The sequence below is a fragment of the Gymnoscopelus braueri genome, assembly GCF_963280865.1.
Source record: "Gymnoscopelus braueri genome assembly, chromosome: 18".
Taxonomy (NCBI): Eukaryota; Metazoa; Chordata; class Actinopteri; order Myctophiformes; family Myctophidae; genus Gymnoscopelus; species Gymnoscopelus braueri.
Genome location: NC_137618.1, coordinates 37720045 through 37734657, shown reverse-complemented (window position 1 = coordinate 37734657; position 14613 = coordinate 37720045). Strand labels below are relative to the sequence as shown.

The 14613-nt window shown below is 46.5% G+C and overlaps 1 protein-coding gene across 1 annotated transcript in view; it reads left to right on the top strand.

The window, feature by feature from the left end:
• Window positions 1-14613, top strand: part of pdia5 (protein disulfide isomerase family A, member 5) — a gene marked incomplete at its 5' end in the record, with an annotated part of 112361 nt that overhangs the window by 72498 nt on the left and 25250 nt on the right. The window contains 3 exons of the mRNA XM_080412224.1: window positions 1930-2021; window positions 4169-4240; window positions 8200-8336. Coding sequence (XP_080268350.1) covers window positions 1930-2021; window positions 4169-4240; window positions 8200-8336 — 301 coding nt within the window. The remainder of the gene's footprint in view (window positions 1-1929; window positions 2022-4168; window positions 4241-8199; window positions 8337-14613) is intronic.

Here is a 14613-nt window from a genome sequence, read left to right as displayed (position 1 = left end):
CAAAATAATGTCTTCTAATTCCCAACAGTTTTCTGAAAATACTGAAAATGTTTCTATATCAGTGGTGCTCAAACCTTTTCATGTCAAGGACCCCCAAAATGATATGTGTTTGGTCGCGGACCCCCATCTTGTTCCAGGGACCCCCCAGAAGCAAAGATTTGAGTTAAAAATTTTCGCTTTAAAACTATATATATTCAAAGATTTGCACACATTTTCACGATTTTTCAAAAATAGCAGATCTACAAGCTCGTAGCACGGCACTCGGTGCCGTGCTATGAGCTTGTAGATCTGCTATTTTTGAATAGGCAAAGTGTAAAATAATGCTTTTTAGCTCAAATCAAAAAGTGACACAGATGCGTTCCAGGTCTTAATGGGTTAAGACAATGCCCCTCCCTCTTTCATCTTTTTACAAATCAAACCCTGGCCTAATGTAAAGTGAGAGAGAAAGAGAGAGAGAGAGAGGCAGCTGGATAAGGAGACAATGAATTAGATTGGCACATCCCATTTGCCTCTCACGGAGCAGGAAATGAATGGAAAGATAATTAGACGTGTTTTTGTTTGAGTTTCGTTTATTTTGTTTTTTTTAAGCAGGCTGACTGTGTTCAAGCCCCTCATTTTGGAGATTAACATAATGGGCACGATTAGCACCGAGGTGCGCAGCACTGTGTGTGCACATAAGCGCTCATGCATACAATATATACAGACACACTTCATGACGGTGTGAGATTGTTTGTCTCTGTATGTGTGTGTGTGTGTGTGCCTTTTGTGCATGCATGCTTGTGTGGAAGCCAATTATCAGTGATGAGAAGAGAAACAATGAGCAGCGGACATCCAGGTCGTTGCATACATTTCTACCACCATCATAGTTTTAGGAATGCATTAAGGCCATGTCTGAAGTGGTGCATCGTATCAGATTTAGAGCCCTGAGGGAGCAAAGCGCTGGGGTGCATTTTTTTGTTGTTGCATTTGACCATTTCTGGGTTGTACTTAGAAATTGTATCCCCTATCTGTTCTGGATACCCAAACTAATTAGTGCAATTTGGTAAGAAATTGACTGTTTCTTTGATATACTGTAGGATGTACTTTAGCTGCTTATAATTACTGCAGGATATTATAGAATGTAGATAATATTTAGGCCTCTAACTGAAAATAGGCTCAATCTCTTGGCAGCAATCCTTATGATAGACCTGGAATTGTATTTTTCAAAAACAATATTATACCCTCCTGGTTCTAATATTTCAGGGGAAAAGGATGAGCCTTTGTGTATCCTTCTGCGGAGATGTGGTTGTCTACTCTGTATACCCTCCCACATGACCATCTGTGGGCATTAGCACTAGCAGTGACACCCGAGCGTGGAGACAATTGGGAATCGGTTCAACGACTGAATTGGGTGAAAAGGGGAAAGAGATCAAACGATAGAAGAAAATCATTTTTAACTTTCCAACACGCTTGGGCAAACGTTTTGCTGTTTTTAGCTCTCGTCGTCTCTTGTTATTTATGATTGATACAGGAGGAACAAGACTACAGTAGGCCAAAGAGATGACATTACAGTGTAATGATGATTACACCATCAATAAGAAGCAGTGCAAAAACAGGTCGCGACTCGTGATCGGGGGACATATAGGCATATGGGGACAAACTCCAAACAAATAGTTATTTGATGGACGGGTTCCTTATTGATGGCATAAGTGATAATTGATGTTTGACTACTGCCTTCACCTCAGCATCCATTTCTGCTCTCCTATTCAGAGTAATCCATCCTTATATCTCTAATTACGCAAGTTGTACTGATGACCTTCCTCTCTTCTCTCCTCTCTCTATCCTCTTATCCGTCTCCTATTCCCTTCATCCCCTCCATCTCACTATTGCCTCTCCGTCCATCTTCTTTAAACCACCCCCACCCCCACCCCCCCCCCCCCCACCCGCTAGGTGCTGGCGGGCATGAACGTGCACCCCGCTGAATTTGATGGCCTCAAGCAGGAGTACGATGTCAAGGGCTACCCGACCTTCTGCTACTTCGAGTGAGTTGCCCCGCTCTCTCATCCGTCTCACTTTTAAGTCTCCGGTTCTTACTCAGCCCTCCCTCAGACGCTTGCCGCTGTAAGCACCAGTCGTGGCCACTTCAGACACCCAGGTTCTTCTGACTGCATAACACAGCAGGAGGATAACAGGAATGGTCGTGCGGGATGTGTGTTAATGCATGCAGGCATCACCTCCCACCAGTGTTGGGACAAAGTACTCAACCCAGTCAAAAGTATAGATAGATACTCCTGCTCAGACATTACTCATCTACAAGTGAAAGTTTCTCTGTCAACATTGTACTCGAGTTAAACTACTGGAGTACTTACTATAATTTTTTTTTCCAAAAGTATTTTATAAATACAGTATTCAAAAGTGCATATTTCAAAGTACATTATTTATACTTTTTCTTCATTTATTCTCCTTTCCAATTCCCCCTCCAGCGCCCCCTGGAGGCCCGCCTTTGAAAACCTGTGTTGTTAGCACTCATTCTCCACTCAGGCTTCCTGGACCGGCTCTATCATCCCCATCTCCACATTAAACGCTCTCCCCTTCCAGACTGGCCTTTTAATTAGACTGGGGCTGATTAAGTGCCCCTGTGGTTGGTGTGTGTGTGCGTGTGCTGTGTTTGTGTGTGTGTGTGTGTGTGTGTGTGTGTGTGCGAGAGACTTAAGTACGAGCATGTGTGTCTGAGCCAGAGCCAGTCTGTTAGCCCGCGAGCACATTAGTGTCAGTGCCGGCCTAAGCTAACGACCATCCGGGCCCATTGGCTTCAGTAATGAGCCCCTCACTGATAAACATGGGCTAATCACTGCGGGGCGAAATCGGCATCAACACCGCTGGAGTTATCTGCCCCGTTGCACCTGCTCCGAGAGGCAGCCAGCGCTCAAGGTCTTTTTTACCTCGTCTTTGTCTTGGGATGACGGACTGCTTGTTGCAACCCCAGTTCAACAGCGTCGTCGGTCTTGTGTACACGGCGGCTACACTAGATTCAAACTGTAATTCAACTTCCCAATGTCCTTGCCCGGTTTCCTTTAACTTCAAATGCAGGCTGAAACAATGCAGTAAAGTACATTTATTTGACATTCACACGAGTCAGTGTTCTTACACACACACACACACACACACACACACACACACACACACACACACACACACACACACACACACACACACACACACACACACACACACACACACACACACACACACTGTGTGTGTTTTCCAGCGCGAGGTAAAAAACTAATGCCGATCAAGATGATCCACCAAGATGGTGGATGATTGCCTAAGCAGCGTGGCGATAAAGCAGCAGGTTAACGGAAAATCTTCCATCTAAGCTCCAAATCCGAGATGTATTTTAATACTGTACCAACTAGCACCGTTCAGTGTCCATCTCAAGCACAGTCGCCACGGGACTTATTGCCCTCTGTGTTTCCCGGGTCGCGACTGTCCCGGCGACAGTTAAAAACTTGACAGTGATTCTCTGGCTTTTCTTTCTGACCACGACGTCCACTATCCAGTATCATTCCACGCAACAAGAAAGAGCCGAGGCGATAATGAAAGTTATTACCTTTTTGATGAAAATCTTCCTGCCAGGCTCTCTCTTTCAGCTTCTCCCAGGCGATCTGAATCTTCTCACACTTCTTCGCACACTGTTGAAGCGCTGTTTTTCCCACTCATTTCTAATTCATGGCGCCAGTGCAATATATCTTGTCATATCGCATGCGCTTTTTTGGCACACATCTCCTATAAAATAAAAGATGGGGTAAGAAATCTGTCATAGTTGAACTTTCAGTCTGAGCCTTTTTGTTTGCCTTTCCTTTCAGGTTTTTGAGACAGTTTTGTCACGTTTCCAAAAAGGTTTGACCCTGCTTTCCGGGGTCGTAGCGTTACAGTATTCATACAGTATTCTCTGGATTTAGAAAAAGGATATGAGAGAGCTGGGGGCAGTCTTAACTCGGCTCTGTTCATGTTTCTGCTTCCCTGCTGTGTTTGGATTCCTAGTTTTTCTCCCCCCCCCCCCCCCCACTGCAAAACACATGACCTGCATTAGTGTGGTTTCCTCACTGTCTCTCTGACTTCCACAGTTCCAGTGATGGAGCGTTCCTGCCAGATGTTATAGAGATCCCTTTCTTGTGTTTTTTTTTAGAAAGGGGAAGTTTCTTCACCACTTTGAAAACTACGGGGGCACAGCCAAGGACATCGCCGACTGGTTGAGGAAGTGAGTATTATTATTTATATCCCACGATTTTGTAACCCATATTTTTTCACCCAGTGTCAATTGCCTATGTAATCCTGGGCGCTACTCTCCCTCTGCCAGCCTAGGGAGAGCCCAAGCTGAAGCTCATGCCTCCTTCATGCATGCATGAGGAGCAAGCAGGCCGCTTCTTATCACCCGACAGGGGGGAGGTTCCCTGGTTAGACGTAGCGCGTGGAAGGAACACGTTATTCCAACCAGTTCCTTTCCCCTCCATCAGGCGCCCTGGCTGGCCAGGGGGAGGCAGTATAGTGACCAGGATTACTGCATGTTTTTGTGAGGTTACCTACCCTAGGAGACACAGGGAGAACATGCAAACTCCACACAGAAAGGCCCTTTCGCCAACCCCACCTAGTAGTGATGTGCGGGTCGGGTTTTTTCATGACCCGCCCCGCCCCAACCCGCCACGGAACCCAACCCGCCTCAACCCGCCCCGCGAACCCATATATAAATCTATGGCTCAACCCGCCCGCGACCCGCAGTGGGAATATATATATATATATATATTATATAGCGCTCTTTTAAAGCTCTTTTAAAGCTCTTTTAAAGCGACCCAAGTCGCTTTAAATGTCTACAGTAGCACAACATTGTCATGGGCTAAATAAACAAGCATGTTGTTCAAAATAGGGTTGTTGTTGTTTTTTTTGCGTGTGAGAGCGGCTACCCGCTCACCCGCAGCCCGCATAATTGCCTCTGAAATCCTGAGTCGACCACCCGCGCCGCGGGTTGACCCACGGGACCTGCGGGTTACGGGTCGGCCCGCTCATCACTACCACCTAGGGTATGGGCGCTGATGACGCGGAGGAGAGAACACGCCCCCAGCGCCCACAGCGTCCCCGGCGGGAATCGAACCCAGGACCTTCTAGCTGTGAGGCGACGGCGCTACCGACTGCGCCACCGTGCCCCCTTTTACGAGCCATGTTGTCGCGCATAAACACTCTCATGATTGCTCACACAACCTATTACAATAGGTTCCAAAGTAGAGTTGACCCCTGGCTGTAGTTTCTTTGTTACCTGCTTCAAAGAGAGGGGCTAGCATCAGTACCACTGTATTTGCTTTCTTACCTCTTTCTATCCACTCTAGTCTAGATAATGTCATGTCATCTGTCCTCTTCTCAGTCCTCTTCTTTCATTCACGCTCCTCTCTCAGTCCTGCATCTGCCTCGTCTATCTACAACCACTCTGTTCCTCACCCATCCATCACTCTCTCCTAGCCTCCACGGCATTGGTTCTCAAAGTGGGGTCCGGGGACCCCCAGGGGTCCTTGAGGGAGTTCCAAGGGGTCCCCAGCTAAATGATAGATAGTTTTGAACCAAATGGACCCCTATGGGTCTGTAACTCTGAGCACTCTCTGAGCACTCTCAGAACTCTGAGCACTCTCAGAGTTAAATTAACATTGATTTTACAATATAAATTGGGGTTCCAGGGCTAGAAATGCCATTAATTGGGGGTCCGCAGCCCTAATGCAGTGTCAAACCGGGGGTCCTTGAAATTAAAATGGTTGAAAATCACAGCTGGAGCCGTAAAAATCTTCTCTTATGGGGGTCCCTGGCATATCTTTTCAAATGGGGGTCCGCGGGCTATTAAGTGTCAATTTGGGGGTCCTTGACATGAGAAGGTTTGAGAACCACTGCTCTACGGCAGCCTCCACCATGGCACCTCCCCTCCCCTCCCCTTCCAACCCCCCCCCCCCCCCCCCCCACCCCAACCCGGGCTGGCAGGCTGCCATAGGCACACGGGCTCCACTGAGCAGAGGGGTTTTCACAGGGAAAAGCAGTCGAGCAAGCAAGGCAGGCGAGGCCAAAGTGAGGATGATGTTTGAGGAAATGCCCCCCCTATAGGCCGCGAGATCTCCCTCCACAGACACACAGGAGCTGCAGCAAGGCTACAGGTGCATGACGCCCCCCGCCCCCACACACATCCACCTCTTCCCCCTGTAATCAGCTCTCCGACGCCTTCGGAAATGGTCCCGTGCTCAGCTCCACTGCACATAGTAGCCTCGTTTAATGTTTGCTCAATAATGCCTCGGTATCCCCCCCCACACACACACACACACACACACACACACACACACACACACACACACACACACACACACACACACACACACACACACACACACACACACACACACAGAGAGAGGAGGCCAGCTCAGGCCAACCTCACAGGCCAGAAGAGGGTAAATCTTTGATGTGGTGCACAAACCCCCTCGGATAGCAGTAAGTATGCATGTGCAGAGATGAGCTGAGAGTCGGGAAAGATAAACCGCCACAGCGGTTGTGTTTTGAGATGTCTCTGCGGCAACATTATACAGCCATAACCCATTAAGACCGGGAACGCATCTGTGTGTCATTCTTTTTTTCTTTGGCTCTTCAAAAATAGCAGATATACAAGCTCATAGCGCGGCACCGAGTGCCGCGCTACGAGCTTGTAGATCTGCTATTATTGGAGAAAAAATACGTGAAAATGTGTGCAAATCTTTGAATATATATATTTTTTAAACGTTTGTAACTCAAATCTTTGGTTCTGGGGGATTCTACAAATGTCTTCTAAATCCTAACCGTTTTCAGAACAACTTATGTTGCTATAATATCAGTGGTGCTCAAACCTTTTCTTGTACCCCCAAAAATGATTTATTTGGCCACGGACCCCCCATCTCAATATTTAGTTCCAGGGGACCCCCATGAAGCAAAGATCCGAGTTACAAATGTTCCCTTTTAAAAAAAGAAATATATTTAAATATTTGCAAAAAAATTGAAGATTTTTCAAAAAATAGCAGATCTACAAGCTCGTAGCGCGGCACTCGGTGCCGCGCTATGAGCTTGTATATCTGCTATTTTTGAATAGCCCAAATAAATCTTAAAATGACACACACAGATGCGTTCCCGGTCTTAAAGGGATAATGTAAAGTCATTACGGGGAGGAACAGAAGTGTTCGGGCCAGTTGTACCGCCAGTCGAGGAAGGAAAGGAATTGCACCCGATTGTTGCCAAGAAACATCAACATCACACAGAACGGTCTGCGTTTCGGAAAAGGAAATCATTTATGTATCTTTCAGTCCCGTGATACCACTGGACGTTTTATGTGTAGATGGACAGCATGGGACAGATGGCGTTCTTCTGGGTAAGCCGATTGTCTTCTAGAAAAAGAGGCGGCAGCACCGTCCTAAGCCCACCCCAGTTGTACAGTTCTTGACATTTTATGAAGACATATACCCTCATGGGCTTTAAGCGGATTTGTGCGCACACACACACACACTCTCACACACGTGCGTGCGTGAGAGATGACGGGAAAAGCCTGCAGTGTGTGTGTGTGTGTGTGTGTGTGTGTGCGTGCGTATACTCTTGTTTACCAGTGTATAGACTTGTTCTTGGCTGTACAGACAGGAGGGTGCTCTGTCATACAGGCGTGGCCTCTCCAGTCCAGATGTGTGTATGATGTGGGGTGGGAGAGTGTGTGGACTACATCTGTATCTGATTTTTGGTCCATACAGATTACGCACCAGCTGAAACATGTCTGCCTTTTAAATGGCCCCTACTTCTCTCTCACACACACACACCCCCACTCAACCAGTGGCGTGCACAGACATTTAGAGGGACAGGTGCTCAAGTAAAAAAAAAAAAAGGGCACCTTGCGCAGCGCGCGGAACCGCCGGCTGCCCCAGTAGTGTGAGATTTATAGAAGAAAATTGCAATGCACATTTTGGGGAATTGTTAATATATTAGAAGCTTTTAATCCAGAATTGATCGATGTCACCATGAGCTACATACTGTAAACTGAAAAAAACTTCTGGTCAAGACGGCTTGCACCTAGAGTCTATTATATCTGTGCACGTCCCTGCACTCAACTCTCTCTCTCTCTCTCTCTCTCACACACATACCCCCACTCAACTCTCTCTCTCTCTCTTTCTCTCCCTTACCCAGTCCCCAGCCCCCCCAGCCAAAGACCCCCGAGGTGCCGTGGTCGGAGTCGGACTCGTCGGTCTTCCACTTGACCGACGACACCTTTGACAGCTTCCTGGAGGAGCACCCGGCGGCGCTGGTCATGTTCTACGCCCCCTGTGAGTATTAACATGGCACTGGGACCCGCACGCTTTAACAAGAGCCCACGGAATCCACCTGACAGCTACCCGGCAACAGGGTCCATGTCCAAAGCATGGAGAAAAGAGAACGAGCCGCGTCACTTGTCATCCTGTCACTTCTGGTGTTCTTAACCACTTAACCCATTCAGACCGGGAAAGAATCTGTGTCATTTTCTTATTTATTTCTTTGGCTATTTTTTGAGAAACTCGTGAAGGTTTGTGCAAATCTTTTGAATATATAATTGTTTTAAAGCGAACATTTCTAACTCAAATCTTTGCTTCTGGGGGTTCTACAAATGTCTTCTAAATCCTATTTTTCAATAGCCAAAGAAATCTAAAATGACAGAGATGCGTTCCCGGTCTTAACACATCGGGTGCCAAACACGGTCTGAACCGTGTTTGCGCAGAGTAGCGGTCCGGTGCCGAACACGGTCCAGACCGTGAAATATGTCTTTTTGTTTTTTTCGTTTTTCTCCACACGGGCGGGGCTAGAGCAGCTCTGGGAGTACCCATTGTGATCTTGAGAAGGATAGGCCAGATAGATCACCGGAAAAACAAAAACATGGCTGCCATCCACTTCCTGTCTATTTCCTTCTTTAAAACACCTATATCTCCGAATCTGTTTCCGGTGGGGAAAACCGGTCATGCGCGATGCGCGATCCCCCCCCATTGTAACTCGCGAGTGAAATGTTATCGTTCCAGGCTGTAGCCAGGGTCATCGCGCAACATGAATGGATGTTTTTTTTTACATGGATTTGCTCCTCGTGGAGTCTAGAGCTTTAAACAGCAAAGCGCAGTCAATGGGGAGAATGCTGGCACCCAACGTAAGTTGTTATGAAAAAATGCTGGCACCCAATGTGTTAATGGGTTAAACCTTTTAGTCAAATGTACCTGAGTTGGCACTGTACTTGTTGCACTCTTTTTTTCCCTTTTTTTCTACACCAGATCTATAGCAGATCTACAAGCTCACAACTTTTGTAGATGGGCTATTTCCAGCGATTGTACTATGACTCACGCTGTGCGAACATTTCCAAAGCACACTGAGTTTTGAGGAAGCAGTTGGATTCCATTGATTTCAGTAGGCTACGGTTTAAAAATCAACTTACAGGGACGTGCTCGAGTGAGGTAGTCCAACACGGTTAACTTTTGCACCTCTATTTGCTGTCAGTGTTACGACATCAGTACGTTTTAATGTAAACGTATTTAGAAAAAATACAGATTAATTTGAGTTCAGTGTAGCCAAAAATATTTCATGGAGAAAATATAGATTTACAAACACAATACAAATGGCCGATATACAAGCCTGTCAACGCTTCACGTTGTGAGCTTGTATATTGGCAATTTTTGGCGAAGATATTTGGTGTAGAGGGAAAAAGGAGGTGACCTAGTATAGACCTCTGGGGGACTCCGGTCAATAGACACCTTAACAGACGACGTCACACTGGTTGCAAGCGATAAGAACCAGTATTGCGCGTGCAGGTCCAGCACCGAGGGTGCGTTCGGAAATTGCGCACCGGAGCGCACTCGCCTATTAGTTTGTATTGGCCAATGGCCAGTGCGCTCATTGCTGTAATTCCGAACGCACCCTATGTTGGGAATTGATTGCATGAAACAATCACCTGTGTGTTCAGTCTCAATGTTAGTAAACAAATAATTGGTCTGTATAGGGTAGTACATGGAAATAGGGTGATGTTGTATCTAAAATATTATTTTAACTTGTGAGCTGGCCACCATGACACCCTACTGTTTTGCCCATTTAAAGTCGTAAATTCCATCAAGATAATGCGGAGAGAAAAGTGTTGTTTACATTGTAAAATATTTAGCGGCCTGACTTGAGGTTCACAATCCCGTTCATTTCTGCGCCTTCCTGTTATGCAAATGTTCTTGCGATCCCAATGTGGATGTGACGTTCAGATGTACAGTCCAAGAAACCTAAGCATTTTTGCTCGTTTACTTTGCAACAACAAACTATAAACTGACCCCAGAAAAGCCCGAAAAAACGTCCCCTTATTCCCTTTGTTTCTATCACACATCAGAGCTCACAACAACAACAACAGAACATACATAAGCCTAGCCGTCATTGTTGGAGCTCACGCAACACAATACGATTTGTTCCAGAGGACTTTGCAAAACATTCCAACATGTGTCATTGGAATAGATTTTTTTTTAAAACTCAAGTCCAGCCTTGTAGTTGCTAGGGAGCTTGTGTCTGGAGCATATGCTCACGGTAATGAATGCAGGCCATAGCTACATCACCATGCAAATAGGTTCCTCCCATTTTAGAAAGGCCTTCTGAATGCAGCAGCCATACAATGCAATCTGAATCCTTTTTTCTATCCAAGCTTTTTTTTTCTCCCAGCTCTGTCGGCATCCCATCTTCTGTCATTCCTTTCCACTACCCCCCCCCCACCCTGACTTTTCTCCCTTCCTTTCTTTCTGTCTGCCTTTCTGACTTCCTCTCTTTCTCCTCCTTCTCTCTCCCTCTGTGCTCTCTGCCTTGGCTCTCTCTCTCTCTCTCCCTCCCACCACCTTCCTTTGCTTTTCTTTTACGTCTTTCTCACCCAGGTGCCTCTCTATTCTTAGATGTCCTTTTGTAGAAGCATTTTTGCATGCCTTTTGATGGCACGGGAAGCAAGCAAGACTGGTTCCCTTTGCTCCGTGCCTCTGCATGGTGCCCTGGCCTTTAACCCTTTAAGACCTGGAACGCATCTGTGTCACTTTTAGATTTGAGCTAAAAAAGCATTATTTTACACTTTGGCAATTCAAAAATAGCAGATATACAAGCTCGTAGCGCGGCACCGAGTGCCGCGCTACGAGCTTGTAGATCTGCTATTTTTGAGAAATCGTGAAAATGTGTGCAAATCTTTGAATATATATATTTTTGAATGCATATCATTTTTGGGGGTCCTTGACATGAAAAAGTTTGAGAACCACTGATATAGAAACATACGTTTTTCAGAATACTGTTGGGATTTAGAAGACACTTCAGGTCTTAAAGGGTTAACAACAACGCCAGCCACTCTGGCCAGTCAACCATACACTCACAGCTGAAGGCAGTCGGCTGGTGCACGCTTTTTCAGGTCACAACCACACACAGTCAGGCATGCGCGCCCACACACACACACACACACACACACACACACACACACACACACACACACAGATACACACACCACAGATACACACACCACAGAGCACACAGAGTGTACGCAGACTTAATTTGTACATTTCTCCAGTCATAGCGTTCATGTATGCGGTCACACAAACACGACGATGCAGGCCGCATGTTCATTGTTCACACAGGTCTCTCACATGCACATTGCGGTGTCACGTGCACATCTCACAGTCCACGCACTCGTATAAAAGATTACACCTTGCAGTTGTCCCTTTCACTTTCTTTCTCTCTAGCGCTCCTCTCTCTTTCTTTTTGACACACAGACACACACACACACACACACACACACACACACACACACACACACACACACACACACACACACACACACACACACACACACACACACACACACACACACACACACACACACACACACACACACACACACACACCCGCTAACACAAGTGCACATGTATAGTGCTCTCGCATTGCCTCAGTGCAGTTTTCTTAACCCATTAAGACCTGGAACGCATCCGTGTCATTTTTAGAATTGAGCTAGAAAGCATTATTTTACACTTTGGCCATTCAAAAATAGCAGATTGAGCTTGTAAATCTGCTATTTTGGTGCAAATCTTTGAATATATATATTTTTAAAGCGAACATTTTAACTCAAATCTTTGCTTCTGGGGGGTCTCTGGAACAAAACATTTTGAGATGGGGGTCCGTGGCCACATATATATAATTTTGGGGGTCTTTGACATGAAAAAGTTTGAGAACCACTGATATAGAAACATACTTTTTTTTTTTTTAACTGTTAGGATGTAGAAGACATTTTGTAGAATCGTAACCCTCAGGCCTTAAAGGGTTAATGGCCCCGCTGTCAGAGTGAGATTAATGGTCTCCCAGTCACCAGCATCAGCTTGGAATCCTGTCCACCTCTCAGCGCCACCCAACTGTACGCCATGGGAGGGGGGGGGGGTATTTACGTTCAACTCTTAATGGTAGGCACACACTCCAATTCAGCGCTCCACTTCCCAGAACTGGGCCCATTATGTCCCTCTCTAAAGTAAAAGCTACTTTCAACAATTGCCATATTAAGATGTTTTTCTGTGTGTGTATGTGTGTGTGTGTGTGTGTGTGTGTGTGTGTATGTGTGTGCGTGTGTGTGTGCGGTGCAGCAGGTCTAGCAGATGGGGCCCTGAATGACTGTGCTCTTAACTCTCTTTGAGACCAAAGCACAGTTAGGGGGGGGTGTTTGTGTGTGCATGCATGCATGCGTGTGTGTGTGTGAGCCAGTGCATAAAGAGGTAATTATGTCAAGACTTTCGCTGACTAAGGTAAAGAAGCGGCCCCTTCCTCCCTGCTGGCCACTTTAACCACACATACGTGCAGGCATGCCATGCCATCGCTGCACCGCCGTCCCAGAGGACCACCCTCCACTAACCCAACGTCACGACCGTTGCCTTCTTCGGTTTCACTTTAGAAAATGAGCAGCGAATGTTTCTCCTTTGTTTTTCGTTCCTCTCGTTGTTCAGCACTTTTTGCGCACAGCTGCTGCGGTGGTGCGTGCAAATGTGTCCCCAATACCCGACTGTGACCAACCCCCCTTGACTCTGAGTCAGAGATATTCATCTGTTACCGTAACCTCTCTCATACCCCCACCCCCCCCCCCCACACACACACACACACAAAGTCTGTCCCTGTTTTCTCATACGCTGCACTTTGAAGGGTCAAACACAGGTCTACTCTCTGTTAAGGCCCGGCACAATCAGCATGAACGGCACAGTATAGCGACTCAATTGAAACCGAGGCAATTCCGTTCCAAGGCACATCACATTTGATTTATAGCCTGCACCAGCGCTGCAATGTGGCCCTATTGAAGTGAGAGGAAACTTGGGACTGTTATGACAATGGCAGCGTGCCAGTTTTCATGTCTGTTTCATTCAACACTGTGTAACAGCAGCCCCGTATGTGCACGCGTGTGTGTTTATCTACACCGCGTAGCGCCCCGCGAAAGAGCATATTCATTAAGACGACGTCAAAGATTAATCGTTCCCACCGACAGACATTGTATTGAGCGCTAGAAAGTCACTTTGGATCTAAAAATAAGGATGTTTAGCAGTCACTCGTTGCTCGTATACTCATGCAATATTTATCAAATGGTTGGAACACGGTGTTTATTTATGATGCCGGGAGCTTGCGTTACAGCCGCCGTACTGCAGACGCACGCACGCACGCACGCACGCACACACACACACACACACAAAATATAGCGTCTGTGTTCTCTCTGATAAAGTAGAACTATGCAAAACATCTATAATGCTAATAACCCTGTCCTACTCCTCTAACCCATTGAGACCTGGAACGCATCTGTGTCATTTTGATTTGAGCTAATACACTTTGGGCTATTCAAAAATAGCAGATCTACAAGCTCATAGCGCGGCACCGAGTGCCGCGCTACGAGCTTGTAGATCTGCTGTTTTTGAAAAATCGTTAAAATATGTGCAAATCTTTGAATATATATATTGTTTTAAAGCGAACATTTTAACTCAAATCTTTGCTTCATGGGGGGGTCCCTGGAACAACATATCATGTTGGGGGTCCTTGACATGAAAAAGTTTGAGAACCACTGACATAGAAACATACGTTTTTTTCAGAAAACTGTTAGGATTTAGAAGACATTTTGTAGAATGGGCTTCAGGTCTCGATGGGCTAAAGGACAGAGAGGTGTATATAGCAGGATGCTGGGACCTGGCACCGCTACCTCCTATAATTGAATTCCATCTCCTGAATTTCTATTAAGCATCGGGGGCTTAGCTCTCTCTCTGCGAGGACCTCTGTCTCACTCTCGTTCGCCATTTCTAGTTGTTTTTTTCCTCTTCTTTCTCTCACTCCCCCCTCCCAATCCCTCTCTCCCTTTACCTCCCTCTGTCTGTCCCGTCCCTTCCTTCCTCTTTTTCCCTTCACACTCCCACTCGTTTGGAACCATCTCCTGTACTACAGTATGTGTCCCATCCCCAGCTCTCACCGAGTTTATTCCGTTTCTCCCGCAGTAGCCCAGTCTCTCTCACTCACACGCACACGCGCACGCGCACGCGCACGCGCACACACACACATAATCACACACACACGGGCGCA